Source organism: Aotus nancymaae, unplaced genomic scaffold, assembly GCF_030222135.1.
Source record: "Aotus nancymaae isolate 86718 unplaced genomic scaffold, 86718_ANA_hifiasm-v0.15.2.pri h1tg000089l, whole genome shotgun sequence".
NCBI lineage: Eukaryota > Metazoa > Chordata > Mammalia > Primates > Aotidae > Aotus > Aotus nancymaae.
In genome coordinates, this window is record NW_026988504.1 from 18,167,129 (window position 1) to 18,190,889 (window position 23,761).

Here is a 23,761-nt window from a genome sequence, read left to right on the forward strand (position 1 = left end):
TAGATGGTTTGGGTCTTTGAGAAATTGCTAGAAGTCATCAGAGGCGATGGTGATTATGAGACCAAGAAATAAAATATTTAGTCTAAGAGTATTAGTGATAAAATAATTCACTGTTTCTTATGTATCTGACATTTCCAAAAGATTTTTGGCAGAAGTAACGTAACTAGAATAAGCCTTTTAAGGTGTCTCTTTGAAAGGATATCACACTTATCTGGAATTCTGAGGTGTGTTTAAAACAGGCTGATTACATTCCAGCATGTCTTCTATAAGGAAGTGCAGTGTGTCTTTCTCTGAAGTTCATGCTGAGATCATAAAATGCATGTTCAGTTGTAAAAGTGGGTATCAGGCAAACACTGGGCTACACTTAGAATTCCTAAGTATTGTGCCGGGCGCTGTGACTACCACCTATAATCCCAGCACTTTGGGAGGCCTAGGCAGGTGGATCATCTGAGGTCGGGAGTTTGAGACCAGCCTGGCCAACATGGAGAAACCCTGTCTCTAGTGAAAATACAAAATTAGCCGGGCGTGGTGGCAGATGCCTGTAATCCCAGCTACTCAGGAGGCTGACAGGAGAATCGCTTGAACCCAGGAGGCAGAGGTTGCAGTGAGCCGAGATTGCACCATTGCACTCCAGCCTGGGCAACAAGAGCAAAACTCCGTCTCAAAAAAAAAAAAAATAGAATTCCTAAGTATTGGGTGCTGCATAACACCGCCCCCAGTGCAGAGAGCAGAGGTACCACTCAGTCAAAATCAGAATTTCACGTCATCTGATGTGCTTGAACTGGTATAGCATTACCTAAAGTATTCACTTCAAGCCACAAAATTTGTCCTGTTCTGTGACCTGCAGAGGATTAAGTCAGTAACCTGAGAGTTTGCCACAGCGCTTAGCCTCTGGCATCTTCTGCCCAAGGTTGAAGCTGCCAGATGATATGCCCTGGTGGGGACACAAGGGGCGATGGCTCAGCAGATCTCACTGGGGTCCCAGAGCTTGCAGGCAGCCTTTTGTGCAGTGTGGGTGAGGAGCAGACTCCCTGTGCTATGGGGACAGATTCCACACCTGGCAGCACGAGGTCGGAGAGCCCCAGGCACTACCATCCTACTAATGGAGAACTCTGATGCTCTTCTGAGAAGAGTATGTGATCTTTGGGGATTCACATTTCTGACTTTCCTCACCCAAGACCTGGTTTAGGCTTTCATCGGAATCCTGAATTTTGCTATATACATTTTAAATATAAGATTCCTGTGAGGGCTGCCTAACCACAGCATGCTCTGAAATGGCTCTGTGACCAGCGGATATACATAAGCATTTCCTGGACCAGCCAGGCCTTTAATGGAAGGAGGAAGAGTCAGTTAGGTGTTGTCCCGTGGCCAGAGACAAGAGGCTTTTGTTTCTGCAGAGGGAGTTTCCCTTTAATGTGGAAGTCCAGCCTGTTGGCTGGAGCACCAGCTCTAATGTTTCAGAGCAGGGTTTAGGAGGAGCTGTGTGTTCTGCCAGGGAGGACGCAGTCCGGGTCCTCTTACAGCCAGCTCCTGTTTCCAGGGCGGAGGTTTCAGTCCCGCCCTCCCAGTGCACAGTGCTGGGGCCATTGCTGGGCCTTCAGTTCCACACCGGCATGTGTGCTGTGCCCTTGGGTGCCTTTGGCTCCTGTTGGTCAGGAGATAACTTCCCAGTGGGCCTCTGCTAGCCCAAGGACAGCATCAGAGGAAAACCAAAGGACTGGGGCTGCAGGGAGATAGGCCCTGAGTCCCACTGCCATCCCTTGTCTGTGTAATTGTGTCCTTGTCAAAAATACAACTAGCAGCCTCTGCTTCATGACCATTTGGCTGTGTAATAGTGTTCAGAGACTACTCTGCCCCTTGTTCATTTTGTCCCATTTCAGTCTCTGGGCTCAGATAACGGCCCTGCCAGTACTTTCTGAAGCAAAGCCACGGTCCAGGGAGGAAGCTGCTTTTTGTAGGCCTGAAGCTCAGCCCAGAAGCCCCCAGGTCCCCTCCAAGGGGAACTGGACCCCTCACCTCTGCAAGTAATCCTGCAACCCCATGCCTCTGTAACTGAGCAGCCGCCCTGGAGAGCTGAGTGAGTAGCACTGCTCTCCCATGAGGCTTTCCGTTACTTCGGTCAAAAGAACAGTCTTTAGATGTGAACTTTTCCAGAAAAGTTCCTGGGTTCTCATGTCATTTGCTTCCTAGAATCTCCTGAGACTTGTTTTTTTGTGGTTGTTGGCTTTTTCTGTGACCCTCAGGAGATAGGGCAGGTGTGGAGTGAAATATGTAATTTCACTGGAAAGAAGTCATGAGTCAAAACTAATTTGGAGAGTAACTAAGCCAGAGCCAAGGGACTTGCCTTAGCACCCCATCATTGGTGAGAAGTGGCCATGTCATCAGCATAAGCTGTCACCTCACCCTTGCAGCCATCCACTCTTTCTGTTCATCCTCCCATGTAGCTCCCGCTGCACTGCTGATTGAAATCACTGCATTTTATGTGTTCATCACACTCCCACCACCTGTCCTTCTCACGCATACTCAAAAGCAAACTCTTCTGGGCCCAAGTCCTCTGTGGTCCTGTCAGAGGCTTTGGCTCTGAAGAGTGCCCTGAGCATCCATGCTGATCCAAGGATTCTTGGATTGGGCCTCTTCTCTTTTGGATGAGTTGGAGAGAATGACGAGGTGTAGTAACAGTTACATCCCAACCCTGTTGTGGTTGAGTGTGTGTGCATGGGTGTGTGTGTTCTCTCTCTCTAAGCAAAGCTTGGGAGAGGGCAGGCAGTGGTGGTGACTCTCTCTGTCCAGTTGCAGGCCCCGGGCATTCTGTCTGGCCGACAGCGATGAGGAGTCCTCCAGCGCTGGCTCCTCCGAGGAAGATGATGCCCCGGAGCCCAGCGGGGGAGACAAACAGCTCCTCCCAGGGGCCGAAGGGTGAGTGGATCAGTGCTTCTGTTCCTCTGAGTCTCCAGGGATCAGGGCAGCAAGTTGGGAGGGAGCCTTGTTTCCCTTCCTTCCTCTGTGATCTTCCTTCCTCTTTCGTGTTGAGTAGATGGTTTTTGTATTAATATCCTGGGTCAGTGGCCTGTTTAAATTCCAGGCCTCCAAGCGGAAAGACCCATATAGCTTTCCTTACTAAAATGGCTTTCTGCTGCTGTTTGATTAAATAATAGAGAAGTCGAAGGGCATGCTGATTATGAAAAGCATCACCCTGAGCTTTCAGAAGGAGCCAAGCACACCCCCGCTCCCCTTGGTGCCAGCAGAGAGCCTCCCTTCCCTCAGCTTCGGCTGGAGTACATTTGCTTCTGTTGAACTGCAAGTTCCTGCAAAGCAGAAGCGTTCAGATGATTTTCTTTGGTGAATTTTGAAAGCACTGATGACTGAGCTGATCTTTTGGATCATGAACATCACTGGGGGAGGGCACTCTTTGCCTGTTACTTGGACTGTGAAATGATCAAAATGCTTAAATAGCCTATCCACGAGGATCTTCTAATTACTTAAAGTGAGTTGAAGAAACAGATTATAAGAAGCCAAATAATTCAGAAACTTTTATAAGAAAATACGAACCTATTCACTTTTGAAATCCTACAGGAGATGAGAATTGAGATGTTTGAGGAATTGATGCCAAAGTTTGTGTGTATTATTTACAGTTTAGCTGCTTGACTTTCTGAAGAACAGTTGCATTTCCCTGAACACATACTATTCCTCACACTCTGGAACTGTGGAGGATTTCAAAAAGCAAATATCCTTTCTTCTCATGGTACATGTGACCTGATACAACAGCTTATTTTCATGGCCTGTGAGCACGTCAGCTTGATGTAGCTTTTTTTTTTTTACTTTTCTGTTTGTTTGTTTGTTTTCTTGAGACAGCGTCTTGCTGTGTCACCCAGGCCTGGAGTGCAGTGGCACGATCACAGTTCACTGCAGCCTCAACCTCCTGGGCTCAAGCAGTCCTCCCACTTTAGCCTCTCAAGTAGCTGGGACCATACGTGCACACCACCACTCCTGGCTAATTTTCTGTATGTTTTTTGTAGAGATGAGGGTCTCACTGTGTTTCCCAGGCTGCATTTTTTTAAAGAAGTTCCAAGACATTCGAAAAGTAATTGCCGCTCAGAGTATCCATGTGACGCCACCTAAAGGCAATCAGTTACTGATTTGTGTACCTATTGATGCAGTATGATTTGTTACTTGCTGCATGGAATTATGAGATTTATCTGATATGTCACTGGATTTATATCTGGTATTGGAGTAGTATAAAGGAGGACAGGTGAGAAACATCTGCCTGAGGACTTTGTCCAACTCTCCATTGTCAAGACTTGGGCTGTTTCAGACATTTACACCTTCTCTAAAGTAGTAGTTCTTAACTGGGGGTGATTTGGCACCCCCAGAGGACATTTGCCAATGTCTAGTGACATTTTTTATTGTCATAACTGAGGGGAATGGTACTGGCATCTGCTAGGTAGAGAACAGGGATGGTGCTGAACACCCTGCAAAGCACAGGATGCCCCCATCCCAACACAGACTCACCCCATCCAAAACAGCGAGTGCTGCTCTAAAGTAAGGTGAACGAAGAGCCACAGGTTTTTGTCTGTGAAAGAGCAAAGTCCATGCTAACCGCCCTTTGTGTTCCACATTTGAAGGTACGTTGGAGGTCATCGAACAAGTAAGATTATGAGATTTGTTGATAAAATTACCAAGTCAAAATATTTCCAAAAAGCAACAGAGACAGAGTTTATTAAAAAGAAGATTGAAGAAGTCTCCAACACACCCCTGCTGCTCACTGTTGAAGTACAAGAATGTAGAGGAACCTTGGCGGTCAACATTCCACCACCCCCAACTGACCGAGTATGGTGCGTAGAGGGCCTCTGGGACAACAAGCCATTCCTCTTATTGCATGGCCACAAATCTCCCAGCCTGCTTAACCCTGAGGTTATGGAAGGTACCTTTCCCAGCCAGAAGCAATTCCAAACATTTTTCATGGGACCTTAATATTAGTTGTAAATCTGATGGTACTTTCTTCTATGAGAGGTGAATTCACATTCAAGGATTCATTGTCACATGGTAGGAAAAGTTAAAGCCGATACATGAAGTTTATGGGATAAACTGTTTCTATTCTTGGTCTTCCTCCTCTCTAAAGCCAACTGTTCTGCCAGTAATAACAGCTGTCATTTGTAGAGAGCACCCTTATTTTCTGCCTGGCCTGGGTTGTAATTGCATCACCTGGTTAGTCCTTATAGCATCCTGTTGAGGTAGAGCCATTGTTATCCCCACTTTAAAGATGGGGATCACACATCCAGCAGAGTCTGGGAAGTTAGGGAGACTTCCCTGAGTTAGGCCTCAATACTGCAGAGTCAGGAGCTTGTGCATCTGGTGTCTGAGGACTTGATTCTCAGCCCTAGCTGCATGTTAGAATCACCTGGGGACTTGCTAAAAATATAGATATGCCTGACCCATCCCCCAGGATTTCAGGGGTGAGGGGTGATTAAGCCAGGGTTGAGAGTCACTGAAATAAATTACTCAAGAGTTCAGCATCACTGTTTGTGAATCTCAATTTAAAATTGAGATGCTAAGTCCCATAAAATGGGCATAAGTATAAATAGCGATTGCATAAGAGATCTATCTCATTGTACCATAAACTACACTCATAACAAAAATATAGCTCTGTTCTATCATAGAGTGAAACCAACATGCTAGTACATATCCTTGGTATTCACAAGGGTTTCTTAGGAATGATCAGAAGAGGGTTTTTGAATTGACTAACCATTTAATGATAATGCTGGTATTGCCCAATAAAACTTTAAAATGCCTTTTTAGACATTTTTTAAAGTAATATTTTCTTTTCTTTTTTTTAAAGACAGAGTCTTGCTCTGTCACCCAGGCTGGAGTGTAGTGGCACGATCTCGGCTCACTACAACCTCTGCCTCCTGGGTTCAAGCAATTCTTCTGCCTCAGCCTCCCAAGCAGCTGGGATTACAGGCATGCACCACTACGCTTGGCTAATTTTTGTGTTTTTAGTAGAGACGGGATTTCACCATGTTGGCTAGGCTGGTCTCAATCTCCTGAGCTCATGATCCAGCCACTCCGGCCTCCCAAAGTGCTAGGAGTACAGGCGTGAGCCACTGCGCCTGGCCTTAAAGTAATATTTTCATTGTAAAAAAAAAAAAAAAAAAAAAAAAAACCAGAAGAGAGAGATTGGGAAAAAGTGAAAAATAAATAAAAGCCCATATTACCATCCAGAAGTAACCACTGTTAATACCTTATTGTATGGTCTTTCCAACCTTAAAAAAATTTTAATAGTAAAAGTTGATACATTTCTTCTCCTTACTGCCAGTTCTTTAGGTTTATCAGTTATAAATGCCACTGCTCAGGGGGAGATAAGATAAAAGGGCTCTAGGATAGTGCTACCCATGATGTGCCTCAAGTGCTGAACTATGTGTTATTGATCCATAAAGATAAGTATAGTATTGAGAGTGTTTAGAAATATATATGGTAACTTGATGTTTTTACTGTATTTCTAAAAGCCCATTGGTCCATGACATATTTAAGGTTTTAGATAGTTGATAGCACACAGGGTCTTGTCTGGATACTTTGCCAACAGTTCTGATCGTCTCTCTACTCCCTCAGGAAGTCATAAAAAGCATAGTGTTGGGGTGTGGGGTGAAAAAACAGATTTAGAACCTTACCAGCCGACATGTACACAGGAGAATGTAAGGGGAGTTGACCCCACTTCTCTCAGTGGTCCTCTCTTGGAGATGACATTCAGAGAGAGGCAGTGTGCTTTCACTTTCTGCTTTATCTGCTTGTATGTATGTTTTGTTTTTGTAATGTACATGCACTACTTTTATAAAAATTGTGAGAAAAAAGCTTATTGCCATTTTAGAAAAAAACAAAAACCAATGCTGAGGTCCTGGACTTTTCCAGTGGTGCTTCCTGGCTTTCCCAGCTTGTCAGAACTGTTCTGAATCCATCACAGAATGGATTGAATGGATGGATATGTCCTAACACCATCCAGGACATATAGGGAGTTCACAGTTCATATTATGTGTGTGGAATATTTTTAGAGGGCATATTCAGAAGAAAAGAACTTTTTTTTTTATAAATACATTTTAGTTTAGTTTCTTTTATAACCCATGTATCTCATTTTATGCATTTAAAACATTATACTGGGCAGGATTCATAGGCTTCATCAGACTGACATTTCAGATTTCAGTTGGGTCTTTTTTTTTTTTTCTTTTTTCTTTTTTTTGAGATGGAGTCTTTCTCTGTCACCCAGGCTGGAGTGCAGTGGCACAATCTCTGCTCACTGCAACCTCTGCCTCCTGGGTTGAAAAGAACATTTTAAGTCGTGATAAAGCTCCATGTAAATGAGGAATGTTTGCTGTCAGTTCCTGATTACTTGCTTTGCTTCTAAATGTGGTTATTACTTGTCTTCAAAAAGGTATGGTTTCCGAAAGCCACCACATGTGGAGCTGAAAGCTCGGCCAAAACTTGGAGAGAGAGAAGTGACTTTAGTTCATGTGACAGACTGGATAGAGAAGAAACTGGAGCAAGAATTTCAGGTAAACCTCCAGTGTTATCTAGTATTTCACACCCAGTATAGAAGCTCTGGGTAGAACCAAGGTTCTGAACTTCATCTGGGTCAGGATCCTCTTTTGATAATCCAGTGATGACCTTCATCTTGCAAGAGTATACATTTGATCAAATATGGGAACACAATTTTAGGTACAGTATCAAAGCCCTGAAAGTTATCCATAAAACATTAATAAGTTGTATTCAGAGGAAACCCAAAAGATGTGGGTCAGAGCAAAATGATGATGTCTGTTACCAACAAGGCTGCTAGGACTATTGACTTTGTTTTCCCTCATGCAAGGCCTGGCGTTCCCCAACTCTAGCACCTGGCCTGTGGTCAGGAAGGTTGCTCCCTCTTCTTGTGTGCTGTTCACCTTGCTTAGTTTGTTCAGTTCAGCAAACATTCCTGGAAACCCTTCTGTGTGCCAGGTACCAGCTGCCCTGGGAGTCCAAAGATGAACCGGGCCTCTCCTTCCCCTGGGTAGCTTCTAGTGTGGTCCTGGAATTTATTAAGCCAGAGCTTACTCTCTAGGCTTGGTTTTCTGCATTTGGCCACCAAAGGTAATAGTGTAGCTGAGGCCCTGATGAAAAGTTTTATTTCCATCAAACTTTTATCAGATATTTGAAGCACAGTTATCTGTCAGGGATTTATGGATTAGCAAACTTTTAATGAAATTTACCTTTTGAAGAAGACCTACATTCATTTGGTAGTGGTATATTTTGAGTTACTGCCTTTAAAAAACATCCTCTTATTTAAAAACTAAAGATTAAACATAACTGATAACCAATTTCTGAAAAAGCTTAATGTCATCACCAAATAGAAAAGTACTTTGAACCTAGTGAGGGGAAAGAACATCATGCCTTATATTGTTTCCCTTTTCTTATATCCCTAGAACCTACTTTAGGAATCTGGGTGGGCCTATCCCTTTTAGGGGTATTGGGCTACAAGGAATAAAAGAAGGGAAGAGAGGACAGAGATTGGTGCCTGGAATTTTTGAGAGAGGCTGGGAAGTTGAAGAGTAACTGCTGCACCCCCCATAGCGACCTGCTTGTTTTCATTTATGGTTTTGTTAGAGAGCATCACTGAAGACGGATGCATTGCTGAGATTCACATATAAAATTGTTTTATTAACAGCTAGGCCAAGCACCATTACTACCAGTCACTGATTATCCTTTGGGTGTTCACTATAGTAGGATTTCTTTTATCGCTGTGTATGATTCTGGCTTGAAAAATATTAGCTTACTTTTTTTTTTTTTTTTTTTTTGAGACAGAGTTTCACTCTTGTTGCCCAGGCTGGAGTGCAGTGACACGATTTCGGCTCACTGCAACCTCTGCCTCCCGGGTTCCAGCAATTCTTCTGCCTCAGCCTCCCGAGTGGCTGGGATTACAGGTGTGCATCACCACACCCAGCTGATTTTTTTGTATTTTTAGTTGAGATGGGGTTTCACCATGTTGGCCAGGCTGGTCTTGAACTCCTGACCTCAGGTAATCATCCACCTTGGTCTCCCAACGTACTGGGATTATAGGCGTGAGCCACTGTGCCCAGCCATTAGCTTACATTTTGTTGCTAGGATTTATTAATAAAAAGGTAATTCACATGGAATGTATGTTCTAGACATAGTAACTGGGAAATACAGTAAACAGACAGATTCAGCCAATTCTCTTAATATTGTTGGATATTTATTAGTGCATATGGATAATCTTATGTGTACATGAAATCAAAGGCTGCTTCTGCCTCTGAGCTGTGTATTAGATGATTCATGTATCTATGCACTAGTATGATTCCTCAGCTCTTTCTAAATTAAAGTATGTATGGTGGGAGAATTAGTTTGGAATACATAGGAAGTTTTTATATGTATTTTTAAAAATTTGTCCAAGGCCTAAAATTATCAGAACAAAGGAGGGGTGACATCCTGGCAAGGCATTCTTCCACATGGCTGTTCTTTAATATCTTCCTACAGAAAGTTTTTGTCATGCCAAACATGGATGATGTTTATATCCCTATAATGCACTCAGCCATGGACCCTCGCTCCACTTCCTGCGTCCTGAAAGACCCACCTTTGGAGGCTGCTGATCAGCCATGATGGGTGACATAGGATGTTCCCCGTATTGTGACATCAAGCTGGACGTGTGGGGTTCTTGGCCGCCATCTGTACTGTAGCACTGGCCTCTACTTGTGCCACAGCTACTGTTTCTTAAAGGACTGCTTCTGCCCCCTGCCTGCCAGTGCCCATTCCACTGTGAGGTGTCATTCCCTGCATCCAGTGACAAGTGTCTGGATTGCCTGCTGCAAAGCTTTGATTTGGCAAAGGAGACTGTGGAAGAATCATGGTGGATCCAGAAGTTACAGGTGACCTACACCATGGCTTTTAAAAGTCTACCCATTTTTGTGGCAGCAAATGAGCACAGTAAGAGCAAAGCTGAGCAACTTGCCTCCTCTATTCCTCCAAAGCTTTTCTTCAGGCAGCCGTGCAGTGGGACTTTTTCACTTCTACACTTCGTACGCGGCCTTCCACACTTCCAGAGAATGTGTCAGTGTGCAATGTGTCTGGAGGGTGGGGAGAGGAATTCTGTGAGCCTTTTCATTTTGGTGACAGAAGAGATGGGCATAGCAACATACTTTTTTTCACATTAAATTGTGCATTTTGGAAGCAAGTAGCCATAGAACATACACAATAACACGCTGTCAGCTTGGGTAGGGACAGTGGGGTTTATGTGAACATCAGGCAAAGCCATGAGATTAAACCATCCCAAGCCTTTTACCAATGAGGTACAATCACCTGGTTGCTAGCTAATCTTCAGTGTTTTCCTGAGACAGGAGCATACATGAAAACGTCAAACACTGCACATAATGACAGGATGGTTCCTCTCATACAGATGGGGTGGGGCCAGAAAGCCAGAGTCAGTTTTTCCATCTGGCATTTCCTGTATCCTCCAGGTTTTATATGGCACTCTAAATGGTTTGTTAATCTAATTGGTTTGGGAGAGTTCCATGGGCAGTTTCCCTTCCTGATGGCCAAAACTGAGAACTGCTCTTAAATTATTTCAAGAGTCAAGACCAAAAGTTTGCTCAACATCACACGCTGTATCTCAGAATTAATGTGATTTTCCTTAATGTTGCCAACTTAATTTTGCGCATTTGTGTCAGAATGTTTAGTTTACAAGGTTGGGGGCTCTCTTGTATAATTTGCTTTGAGAAGTAAACCTAGCATCATTTTTTTTATGTTTAAAGCTGCATTCAACCTCAAAATTACCTTGGGTAACTTTTGATAACTTAAATCTGTGGACAAAGCTAGTAGTGGTTTTTTAAACAGCACCTTGCCTGAACATGACTTTAAAGAAATTAATATATTGAAAACATGTTTGAACCCTTATTTTAATTGCGCCATTAAAACATTTGACTTAAAATTGTTTGACCATTCCAGTTGGTGTACTGTTGATTTTTCATTGTGTAGGCCGATTTGCCAGTCAGTCTGCGTGTCCTGGTCACTGGTCTTTATCATTTTTGTGCAATAACTAAAGGCTAAGGACTACATGCACTATCGTGTAAAGAGATTACACATGACTGTACCCTGTTGCACTTAAATAGTATGTGGGGATTGAAAATCGCTTGCATTGTTTCACAAAATAAATATCTCATGTCAAATGCTAGATAAGCATCTAAGTCATTTCTGATGAATCCTGTTCAGATAGGGGCACAATAAAATCAGTACAGAGCACCTGGCAAATACAGCTTTCATTTACTGGGTTGATCACTGCCCAGTCCTGAGGCTGCAAGGCTGTCACCACATCCTATAAACTATGTGCCAACATACTCATCCCCCATTTAAAGAATCTGTCAGCTGACCATATGCAAGCCTGAAGTCCTGCTTGCCTCTGCTGAAGTCTCTCACACGCTGCCTGCGTTTGCCATTGTCCCTGATCGCCCAGCAGAGCTTCCCCAGACAAGCCCCTCACCCAACCCTGCTATCTTAACTGTTCTTATAATGTACATACCTCTCACCCAACCCCACCACTGTAACTAAACTTACTCTGCAACACCCCCGCCCCCCCCCAAAAAAAAACTACCCAAACCTATAAAACCAACTCCTATTCCACTGCCCTTTGCTAATGCCCTTTACGGCCATAGCCCACCTGCACCCAGGTGAATAAACAGCCACGTTGCTCACACAAAGCCTGTTTGGAAGGTCTCTTCATTTAAAGCGCGCATTTTTACAACAGAATCCAGTTAAAGTTCCTAACTGAGCGGGTAGGGCCGTGGTGCTCCTGGGCTGGAGTTTACACCCTTCATCGTCTACTAATCTTAATTCGGGACACCTTCATTCATCTAATGCCCAAGTAGTGAACGCACACGTGCATCCCTGCCCACCGTTGCTGCCTTGTAGTCAGAAACTGATGCACATTTCACTGGAGATTTTGTGGAAGCTCTTTTGCCAACCATAGAATCTGGACTGTGTGAGGTGTCTATGTTGTGCCCAGCTACATATAAAATGAATTAGACTTCACAACCGCCCCAAAATTTTGAGCTGTTTAGGCATGACAGATTGACCTGCCCATAGCTTTAGTCCCATGCTTGTCACACAGTACTCCTGTATGGTGATTATTTGTAAACAGGACTATTACCCTTTAGCCAGGAGTTAACTCATGCAGTTCCACACCGAATCTGTTTATTTCAAGTACACAGTGGCCCTGCAGACGACATTCCACGCAACCTTCAACTAACCCTGCACGTCGGATGGCAGATACGACAGCTTGGGACTTACGACATAGGCACAGCACGCACCATGCATTCGGAGGGCTGGGCTGGGGAAAGTAAGGGAGCACACACTACGCAGCGGAGTCTGCGTATCTCCGTCAGCCAACACTCCCCTAACACGCCATTCCAGCCTTGGTATTACGGGATGAGGCCTGTCGTGGCAAACACTTGTAAAACTGCCCAGCCTGGCAGCCAGGTTATTTATTGTAGCTCGCGGTTAAAAAGGCCGCCGGCGGGGTGGCCAGGCGGCCCCAGTTATGCGCAAGCACGTGCTCTGGCGCTGCAGACTGACCCCCGGCGCTACTCGGAGGCGCGGCGGGGGCTCAAAGACAGCGCGTCGCCCACAGCACACACCGACACCAAGGTTGAGAGCAAACCACTTTATTGAGGGGAATGGCGTGGCAAAGCAGCATGGACGATGAGATCCGACGTCCTCAGCTAAGAACTGCAAGAAAGACAGCGGATGGGTGAGCGGATGTGCGCGCGTGTGCGTGTGTGCGCGCGCGCCCGGCCGCTCCCTCCCAGCTCTGCTCGGGGCCGGCTCAGACTCCACTTCGCATCACCCGTGTCAGCAGTCTAACACGTGCTTTAATTGGAAAGTCATCACGGCAGGCCAGCCACCCGCCACCCTGCTCCCGGGCCCAGAGCTCCGGGGCCCACCCAGCCATAAGGCCCGCCAAGCGTAACAACTTCACCTCTCGGGCTCTGCAGTCTCTGAAAGGCTGAAAAACGGCGATGGCTTTCTCTTAAAGGATCCGCCCGGAGCTGGTGGGCGGGCTTTACCTCCATTAACCAATAGCAAGTTCAATTTGCGAGCACGTACGTGTCAGGTTGTATGGTAATTGGTCTTGCTTGCTGAGTCCTCCAGAGGCTAGATGGGTCACATACCAACCATAGAGATGGGAGTCGCTCAGTCTCTTAAATTCTTTTGCGTTTCAGTGTCTCCTGCCCGCTGCTAATGATCGCCTCTCTGTGCAGTACACAAAAGAAAACTTTACCAAGAGCAGGGGACAAGTGATGCCTAAGTTGTGTGACATGTTCTGTACCAGGAACTAGGATAGGAGTTGAGAATGTAAAGTTGAAAACTGCCCCCGAGTGCAAAGTAACCTGTTGTAGTAGAAAGAGCTTGTATTGAAAGTGGACGGATCTGCACCACATCCTGATTTTGTGATGCATTCGCTCTGTGACCTTGCTCCCTTAACTTTTCTGAGCCTCAGTTTCTGGAAATTAGGGTTAAAAAAAAAAAAAAAAAGGAGGGGGTGAATTAATGCCAATTGCCTGGCACATTCTAAGTGGTAAACAAAGGTTTTTAAAGGACAGGGGTGATGTGGAAAACTTGCTGGGACTGCAAAACTTTAATAAATGTTAAAATAGAGCTATGAGTAACCTACTGTAGAAGCCCAAAGGACAGAAAGCCTAACTTAGGGAAAGCTTCGCAGAGGTGATTGAGACCATTCACTGAAAATACAGGTGGATGAATGAGAGTTTGCTCTACTAGGAGAGGAGGACACAGTACACGAGCAGTCACAATCGCTGATTATCTTTATTGCCTCCCTGCTTTCCTTGGGAATTCTTTTCCTTTTTTCCTCTTAATACGGAGTTTTTTTTTTTTGTTTTTTTTTTTTTGTAATAATGAAAGCATTTCACACTCTAAGTTTGCAGTTGAATGGGCTCTTACTTTCGTTGTTTTCTGTATACACTTTAAATTCAAAAAATTTCTCTTTGGCCGGGCGCTGTGGCTCATGCCTGTTAATCCCAGCACTCTAGGAGACAGAGGCAAATGGATCACCTGAGGTCAGAAGTTCAAGAACAGCCTGGCCAACGTGGCGAAACGCTGTCTCTACTAAAAATACAAAAAATTAGCCAGGCTAACCAGGCCGGCTGGCAGGCGCCTGTAATCCCAGCTACTTGGGAGGCTGAAGCAGGAGAATCATTTGAACTTGGGAGGTGGAGGTTGCAGTGAGTCGAGATTGAGCCATTGCACTCCAGCCTGAGCAGCAAAGTGAGACTCCATCTCAAAAAAAAAAAAAAAAAAAAAAAAGATTCCTCTTTAATCCAAAGCAGTAATGATTTTGACAAGTGTTTAGTAACCTCTAGATTATTTATTTTGTTGCTGTTTTAACTTTTGTTATCTCAACATTTATTACATTATGGTACAGTTTCTGCATTGGGCAATGTATGTAAGTTTTCTTTGTGACCTAAAATATCAGTTTTTATAAGTGTTCCACAGATTGTTGAAATGAAGATGTTTTCACTATCATGTACAAATATGGCATAAAATATTTATTAAAATTCAACCTTAATTGTGTTGTAATTACATTGTCTACTGCACTTTACCTCTGTATCTCTTTATGTTGGATTTTTTTTTTTTTTTTTTTTTTTGAGACAGGGTCTCGCTCTGTTACCCAGGCTGGAGTGTAGTAGCATGATCTCAGCTCACTGCAACCTCCCCCTCCTGGGTTCAAGCAATTCTCCTTTCCTCAGCCTCCCAAGTAGCTGGGATTACAGGCGTGTGCCACCATGAATGGCATAATTTTTGTATTTTTAGTAGAGATGAGATTTCACTGTGTTGGCCAGGCTGGTCTCGAACTCCTGACCTCAGGTGATCTGCCTGCCTTGGCCTCCCAAAGTGCTGGAATTGCAGCCGTGAGCCACCGTGACCAGCCTATGTTGGATTTTTATAATAGCTTCTAGTTTTTACTTTTACAAGCAAAGCTGCTTCAGGTATTCTTGTGTGTATGCAAGAGTTTTTTCAGGGTATGTGTGTAGGAGCACAACTACTGGGCAGTAGGGTAGACACATTTTCAACTTTCTAAATAACAGCAAATTATTTCCCGAACTGGGTGCCCTAATTTGCACTCCCATGTTGGCGTACACCTTCACCAATTCTTGTTATTGTCAGCATGGTAAGTATCAAACTGTATCTCATTGTAGTTTAAATTTTAACAGGGTTTAATATTTTTTATATATCATTAATCCATTTGCAATCATGTTTTCTGTTCTATAGGTGCTCTTTTAAAAATCAACTTTAGGCCAGGCACTGTGGCTCATGCCTGTAATCCCAGCACTTTGAGAGGTCGAAGCAAGAGGGTCACCTTAGGTCAGGAGTTCGAGACTAGCGGGGCCAACATGGCGAAACCCCATCTCTACTAAAAATATAAAAATTAGCTGGGCGTGGTGGTGCACACCTGAAATCCCAGCTGCTTGGGAGGCTGAGGCAGGAGAATCGCTTGAATCTGGGAGGCGGAGGTTACAGTGAGCCCAGATCACACCATTGCACTCCAGCCTGGGCTACAAGAGTGAAACTTCATCTCAAAAACAAACAAAAAAAATCAACTTTGTATGCCCAGTCAACGGTTGGTATTGCCACTTTATTTCTTTCTCTTTATTTATTTATTTTTTCTGCATAGGCCTTTTCCCTGAATGGTATTGCCACTCTAATTTTAGCCATGTTGGTGGATATGTAGTAATAGCTCATAGTGGTTTTAATTTACATTTTTCAGATAACTGAAGATGCTGAGCATCTTTTCATATGCTTTTCCAGGGACCAGTAGTGTATCTCCTTTTGTATCCATTTTAAGTGTCCATTTCCCTGGGTTTTTACAAATATGTATACTTGTGTAGCCTCCCCCACAATCTAGACATAGAATATTCTCATCACTCCAAAAACTTCCCTTGTGTCTCTTTGTAGTCAGTCCCTGCTGCCATCAGCCACTATTCCAGGCAACCACTGATTGTTTTGCCTATCTTAGATATTCCTGTAAATGGAATCAAAATTCTTGTAAAATGGAATTCTTATAAATGGGATCAATCAAACTTTTGTGTCTGGCTCCTTTCACTCAATCTAATGTTTCTGAGATTCATTCCCCCTGCCCCCCTTTTTTTCTTTTTTTTAAGAGTCAGGCTTTTGCTCTGTCTCCCAGGCTGGAGTGCAGTGGTGCAGTCATAGCTCACTGCAGCCTCGAACTTCTGGGCTCAAATAATCCTCCTGCCTTAGCCTCCTAAGTAGCTGGAGGTGCATGCTGCCATGCCCAGCTAATTTTTTTTTTTTTTTTTTTTTTTTTTAGATATAAGGTATTGCTATGTTGCCTAGGCTAGTCTTGAACTCCTGGCCTCGAGGGATCCTCCTGCCTTGGCTTCTGGTGGTCTCTGAGATTATAGGCATGAGCCACCACACCTGGCTTTATACATATTATCAGGTCAGTAATTCATTCCTTTTTGTTATCATGGTAGAAATATGCTACAACCCCATTTTTCCATTCACGTATTTATGGAATTTGGGTTGTTTGCAGGTTTTGGTCAGTAAGAATAAAGCTGTTATGAACATTTGCATAAAGTTTTTTTTTTTTTTTGAGACAGAATGTCGCTCTGTCACTCAGGCTGGAGTGCAGTGGCTCGATCTCAGCTCACTGCAACCTCCGCCTCCCAGGTTCAAGTGATTCTCCTGCCTCAGCCTCCCAATTAGCTGGGATTACAGGTGCATGCCAATACACCTGGCTAATTTTTGTATTTTTAAGTAGAGACAGAATTTCACCATGTTGGCCAGGCTGGTCTCAAACGCCTGACCTCGTGATCTGCCTGCCTCTGCCTCCCAAAGTGCTGGGACTACAGGCATGAGCCACTGTGCCCAGCCTGCTTTTTCCTTTTCTTTTCTTTCCTTTTTCTTTCTTTTTTTTTTTTTTTTGAAACAGAGTCTCACTCTGTCGCCCAGGCTGGAGTGCAATGGCACCATCTCAGCTCAGTGCAACCTCTGTCTCTGGGTTCAACATTTCTCCTGCCTCAGCCTTCTGAGTAGCTGGGATTACAGGCATGCACCACCGTGCCCAGCTAATTTTTGTATTTTAGTAGAGACGGGGTTTCACCATGTTGGCCAAGCTGGTCTCAAACTCCTCACCTCAAGTGATCCATCTGCCTCAGCCTCCCAAAGTGCTGGGATTATAGGCGTGAGCCACTGTGCCCAGTCCTGCTTTTTTATTTTCTTGACAATGTCTTTCAAAAAGGAGATGTTTTTAGTTTTGATTAAAATCTAATTTATCAATTTTATTTTATAGATAGTGCTTGTGGTTTCATATCTAAGAAATCTTTGCCTAATACAGATTTTTCTTTTATGGCTTCTTCTAGAAGTTTGATAGTGTTTGTTCTCACATTCAGGTCTATTATCTTTTTCAAGTTAATTTTTGTGTCCAGTGTGAGACAAGAGTTAGGTTCATTTGTTTGTATATGGATATTCACTTGTTCCAGCACCATTTGTTGAAGAGAATATCCTTTTACTTAAATTATCTGGTCATGTTTGTCAAAGCAATTGACCATATATGAGTGGGTTTGTTTCTGAACAGTATCTTCTTTGGCACTCTTATTTATCCTTATGCCAATACTATACCCTTGATTACTGTTGCTTTATAGTACATCTTAAAATCAGATATAGAAGATCTCTAACTTTGTCCTTTCTCGAATTCTTTTGGCTATTTTAGGTTGTTTGTATTTCCAGACACATTTTAGAATCAGCTTGTCAATTTCTACAAAAGACCTGTTGGAATTTTGCCTGAAATTGTGTTGAATCTGTAGATCAATTTGGGAATAATTGACATCTTAACAACACTCAGTCTTTCATCCCATGAACACAGTCTATTTTTTCATTTATTTAAGTCTTATTCATAGCCGGGTGTGGTGGCTCACGCCTGTAATCCCAGCACTTTGAGAAGCTGAGGCAGGCGGATCATGAGGTCAAGAAATCAAGACCATCCTGGCCAACATGGTGAAAACCTGTCTCTACTAAAAATACAAAAATTAGCTGGAAGTGGTGGGGCATGCCTGTAGTCCCAGCTACTCTGGAGGCTGAAGTAGGAGAATTGCTTGAACCTGGGAGGTGGAGGTTGCAGTGAGCTGAGATCAGGCCACTGTACTCCAGCCTAGGTGACAGAGCGAGACTCTGTCTCAAAAAAAAAAAAAAGTCTTATTCATTTCCCACAGCAATGTCATAGTTTTCATAGTACAATCTGGCATATATTATGTGAAATTTATCCCTCAGGATTTCATTTACAATACTATCATGAATGATACTGTTTTTATTTTATTTTTTAGTCAAGCTTCTAAGATGAGAGTGTTGTTAAATTTCAGTTTCCAAGAGTTCATTGCTGGTATATAGAAATGCAATTTTCATTAATTTAAATTTAATTTTACTAAAATTATTTTAATTAATTTTTTTAATTTTTGTAAATTGATTCCATCTTCTATGGGGTGGGTACAATCAAAGGTGAACGTGAGAACTGGCTTCTGTTTTTTACCCCACCTCATCACAAGCTTTTTCACAGGTGCCCTGGAAGTAGTAGAGGCAGAAAAGGCCCATGGGTTATTTAGAATAATGATGTTTAATATCCAAATAGAGGCCGGGCGGGGTGGCCCACGCCTGTTATCCCAGCACTTTGGGAGGCCAAGGAGGTGGATCACCTGAGGTCAGGAGTTTGAGGCCAGCCTGGCCAACATGGAGAAACCCTGTCTCTACTAAAAATACAAAAAATTAGCCAGGCATGGTGGCGGGTGCCTATAATACCAGCTACTAGGGAGGCTAAGTCAGGAGAATCGCTTGAACCCAGAAGGCTGAAGTGAGCCAAGATGGCGCCACTGCACTCCAGCCTAGGCAGCAGAGCGAGACTCTATCTCAAAAAAAAAAAAAAAAAGCAATTTTCCAGATACCTTATTTTACTAATATCTAGTTTAATTCTGTTGGTGGTCAGAGAATATGCTCTGCATAATTTCAATCCTTTTAATTATTTTGTGTATTAACTTATTTATTACTGCATAACAAATTAATTACCCTGGAGCCTGGTAGTTTAAAACAACAGGCATTTATTATCTCACGGGTCCTGTGAGTCAGAAACTGGGGAACACCTTAGTGCAGTGATTCTGGCGTAGGGTCTCTTATGAGGCTGCAATCAGGATGTCACCCAGGTCTGTAGGCTTGACTGGAGCATCCACTTCCGGCCTCATTCATATGCTGTGGGCCTCGCCTTCACACCACTTGTGACATGGCAGTTGGCCAGCATTCTGAAGAGTAAGTGCTCCTGAGAGGTGGGGAAGATGCGGGGAACACGAGCTGTGATGTCTTTTATAATCCAGTCGTGGAAGGGGCACCATCACTTCCCACATTCTGTTGGTCACTTAGACCAACCCTGGTACCATATGGGCAAGAATTACACAAGGGCGTGAATACCAGGAATTAGGGATTTGGGGGAGCCATCTTAGAGGTTGGCTATCATATTGAGACTTCTTTTATTGCCCAGCATATGATGTCTATCTTGCACTTGAAACGAATCCATATTTTTTTTTTGATTTTTTTTTTTTTTTTTGAGACGGAGTTTCGCTCTTGTTACCCAGGCTGGAGTGCAATGGCGCCATCTGGGCTCACCGCAACCTCCGCCTCCTGGGTTCAGGCAATTCTCCTACCTCAGCCTCCTGAGTAGCTGGGATTACAGGCATGCGCCACCATGCCCGGCTAATTTTTTGTATTTTTAGTAGAGACGGGGTTTCACCACGTTGACCAGGATGGTCTCGATCTCTTGACCTCGTGATCCACCCGCCTCGGCCTCCCAAAGTGCTGGGATTACAGGCATGAGCCACCGCGCCCGGCCCCCGAATCCATATTTTTAAATATTTATTTATTTAGGACAGAGTCTCACTCCATTGCCCAGGCTGGAGTGCAATGGGGCAATCTCGGCTCACTGCAACCTCTGCCTCTCAGGTTCAAGCAATTCTCATGCCACAGCTTCCTAAGTACCTGGGATTACAGGCACATGCCACCATGCCCAGCTAATTTTTTTTTTGTTTTGGTATTTTTAGTAGAGACAGGATTTCACCATGTTGGCCAAGCTCCAGCCTGGGTGACAGAGCAAGACTCCTTCTCAAAAAAGGAGGAAAAAATAAAAAGCCAGCCACAGTGACATGTGCCTGTAGTCCCAGCTACTTGGGAGGCTGAGGCAATAGGATGACTTGAGCCCAGGAGTTAGACGCTGCAGTGAGCCATGATTGTGCCACTGCACTCTAGCCTGGGCAACACAGTGAGACTCTGTGTCAAAAAAAAAAATGTTGTTACCCTAACCCCCATCACCTGTGAATGTGACCTTATTTGGAAACAGGGTCTTTGCAGATATAATCAAGGTGAGTTCATAGAATGGGCCCTAATCCAGTTTGACTGGTGTCCTTAGAAGAAGCAGGAAATTTGGACACAGACACACACAAGGAGAAAACAGCCATTGGAGGACAGAGGTAGAGATCGGAGTTAGACTGTCACAAGCCAAGGAATACCTGGGGCTCCCAGAAGCTGGAACATGCATAGAAGGACCCTTCCCTAGAGGATTCAGAGAAAGTGTGGCCCCCCAACATTTTACTCTCAGACTTCTAGCCCCAGAGTGCTGATAGAATAGATTTCTGTTGTTTTGAGCCACCCAGGTTGCAGTACATGGATATGGCAGCCCTAGGTAACTCATACAGATACAGACTAGGGATACTGCTAAACATTCATATATATGTATATTTATTTATTTATTTTTGTAGAGATGGGGTTTCGCCATGTTGCCTAGACTGATCTCAAACTCTTGGACTCAAGCAATTCACCCACCTCGGCCTCCCAAAGTATTGGGATTACAGGTGTGAGCCACTGCACCCGGCTTGCTGCTAAACATTCTGCAATGCACAAGACAGCCCCCCACAACAAAGACTGAGCTGGTCAATTAAAACTAAAATAAAACTTGGCCAGGTGTGGTGGTTCATGCCTGTAATCCCAGCACTTCAGGAAGCTGAGGTGGGTGAATCACCTGAGGTCAGGAGTTTAAAAACAGCCTGGTCCACATGGCAAACCCTGTCTCTACTAAAAATACAAAAATTAGCCAGGTATGGTGGCACACCTATAGTCCCAGCTACTCAGGAGGCTGAGGCAGGAGAATCACTGGAACCCAGGAGGTGGAGGTTGCAGTGAGCCGAGATCGCTCCACTGCACACCAGCCTGAGGGACAGAGTGAGACTCCATTTCAAATAAATAAATAAATAAATCTTAGAAAAATTATCTGGTCAAAAATGTCAGTAACACAGAGGCTGAAAATCTTGTCTTATCATTTAGTTTCTGCCTGCTTATTCTATCAGCAAATGAGTGTTGAAATCTAATCTAATTGTGAGTTTATTTTTTTCACCCATCAGTTGTTTCAATTTTTGCTTCATGTATTTTCAAACTGTTTTTAGGTGTTTATATCTAGGTGTTTAGGATTGGTATGTTTTGTTCCTGAAGAGACTGTTTTATCGTTGTGAAATGTCCCGTTTTATCTCTGGTAACATTCGTTGTGTTGAAGTCAATTTGTCCAATGTCAGTATAACGTTTCCAACTTTCTTACGATTGGTTTCACAAGGTCTATCTTATTTTTCTCCATCTTTTCACTTTTAGCCTACATATGACTTTGTATTTGAAGTTTAATTTTGGCAGACATCGTATAATTGTCTTGATTTTTTTCAGCTCGGTCATTTCAGCCTTTTACCTGGCATGTAGACTATTTACATTTTTATAATATATTTATTGAAGAATAATTTACATACCATGCAGTGCATTCATTTAAGTACAAATTCAGGCTGGGCACCATGGCTCATGCCTGTAATTTCAGCACTTTGGGAGGCCAAAGTGGGAGGCTCGCTTGGGCCCAGGAGTTTGAAACCAACCTGGGCAACATAGTGAGACCTCATCTCTACAAATAATTTAAAAAATTTAGCCAGGCATGGTGGCGGGGCACCTGTAGTCCCAGCTACTCGGAAGGCTGAAGTGGGAGAGTTGCTTGAGCCCAGAAGGTTGAGGCTGCAATAAGCCATGATCACACTACTGCACTCTAGCCTGGGCAACAAACTGAAACTTCATCTCAAAGAAAATAAATGAAGTACAAATTCAATGGCTTTGGTGTATTAACAGAGTTGTGCATCCATCACTACAATCAACTTCAAAATATTTTCATTAACCTGAAAAGAAATCCACACCCCTTATCATCGATCTCCAGTCTTCCCCATCTGCTTCCCCTGCCCTAAACAACCACTTATCTACTTTCTGTTTTTCTAGATTTGGACATGTTATAGAAACAGAATAGTACAATATATGGTCTTTTGTGACTGGCTTCTTTCACTAAGCAAAACGTCCTCAAAGTTCATCCCTATTGGAGCATGTATCAATATTTCAATGCTTGTCAATTACCTAATATCCCATTAAATAGATAATACCATATTTTGTTTATCCATTTCAGTTGATGGACACTTGGGTTGATTCCACTTTTTGACTATTATGAACAATGCTGCCATGAACATTTGTGTACAAGTTTTTGTGTGGGTATATGTTTCCTTTCTCTTGGGGAAATATTTACTTTTTAATTACGAAGTTTCCTTTGTTTTTGTTTTGTTTTGTTTTTTGAGACGGAGTTTCACTCTTGCTGCCCAGGCTGGAATGCAATGGCACGATCTCGGCTCACTGCAACCTCTGCCTCTCGGGGTTCAAGTGATTCTCCTGCCTCAGTCTCCCAAGTAGCTGGGACTAAAGGTGTCTGCTACCACGCCCGACTAGTTTTTGTATTTTTGGCACAGACGGGGTTTCACCATGTTGACCATGTTGACCAGCCACCCGCCTTGGCCTCCCAAAGTGCTAGGATTATAGGCGTGAGCCACTGTGCCGGGCCGAATCCCAGCACTTTGGGAGGCTGAGGTGGGCCGATTGCTTGAGCTCATAACTTTGAGACCAGCCTGGGCAACAAAGGGAGACCCACTCCCCCGGCCTCTACAAAAAATGCAAAAATTAGCCAGGTGTGGTGATGTGTATCTGTGATCCCAGCTACTCTGGAGGCTGAGATAAGAGGATGGTATGCTTCTGGGGGTTTCAGCCTGGGAGGCAGAGGTTGCAGTGAGTTGAGATGGTGCCACTGCACTCTAGCCTGGGCAATAGACCTAAAACCTGACTCAAACCCCACCCCCACCTCCTGCAAAAAAAACACACAGAATCTGGAGGGGGAAAAAAAGCAGAGACATAGGAGGAAAGCCAGAAAATGGTAATGTCCAAGGAGAAAAAGTTCAAGAGGAAAGAACCCATAATATATCTGAATCAAGAAGAGGTCCGGTGGTGGGGAAAAGAAATAACCCAGGAATCAGGTCCAAGGGGATTTTTCAAGAGGAAGCATGTTTATGAGCTGCTTGAAAGAAGTTTCCAGAGAGTTCTGTGGAATTAAGCCAGACCTCAGGGGATTAGGAGGGCTAGCCAGCAAGGAAGTGGAGGCACTTTGAAAGATGGCCATTTCCATCTCAGTGCTGCCTTGGCCCTTTGAGAATATTAATGTTCTGTAGACTGGGAACACTGGATGCTTTCTGTGGCGGCGTATAGACTTGGCACAAGTGGGTGTGGAAGACAACACCCAGAGACAAGTGAACAAATAACAAGTCAGGAT

At 43.8% G+C, this 23,761-nt stretch overlaps 1 protein-coding gene and 2 non-coding genes across 4 annotated transcripts in view; 1 reads left to right on the forward strand and 2 right to left on the reverse strand.

Moving 5' to 3' along the window:
* The window catches only part of TEX2 (testis expressed 2), a 120,717-nt gene extending 109,741 nt beyond the window's left edge, over positions 1 to 10,976 (forward strand). The window contains exons 9-12 of one of the 2 annotated variants that reach the window (XM_012453889.2): positions 2,791 to 2,916; positions 4,623 to 4,832; positions 7,421 to 7,541; positions 9,514 to 10,976. In XM_012453889.2, coding sequence (XP_012309312.1) covers positions 2,791 to 2,916; positions 4,623 to 4,832; positions 7,421 to 7,541; positions 9,514 to 9,636 — 580 coding nt within the window. In that variant the 3' untranslated portion in view covers positions 9,637 to 10,976. The remainder of the gene's footprint in view (positions 1 to 2,790; positions 2,917 to 4,622; positions 4,833 to 7,420; positions 7,542 to 9,513) is intronic. The other variant, XM_012453890.2, reaches the window with a different exon arrangement.
* A 1,534-nt stretch (positions 10,977 to 12,510) lies between these two features.
* Positions 12,511 to 12,644, reverse strand: LOC135271736 (small nucleolar RNA SNORA76). Its single transcript, XR_010339872.1, has one exon. It is a non-coding gene; the product is annotated as a small nucleolar RNA SNORA76 (small nucleolar RNA).
* Positions 12,645 to 12,848: 204 nt separating this feature from the next.
* Positions 12,849 to 12,918, reverse strand: LOC135271731 (small nucleolar RNA SNORD104). Its single transcript, XR_010339867.1, has one exon. It is a non-coding gene; the product is annotated as a small nucleolar RNA SNORD104 (small nucleolar RNA).
* Positions 12,919 to 23,761: the final 10,843 nt, after the last annotated feature.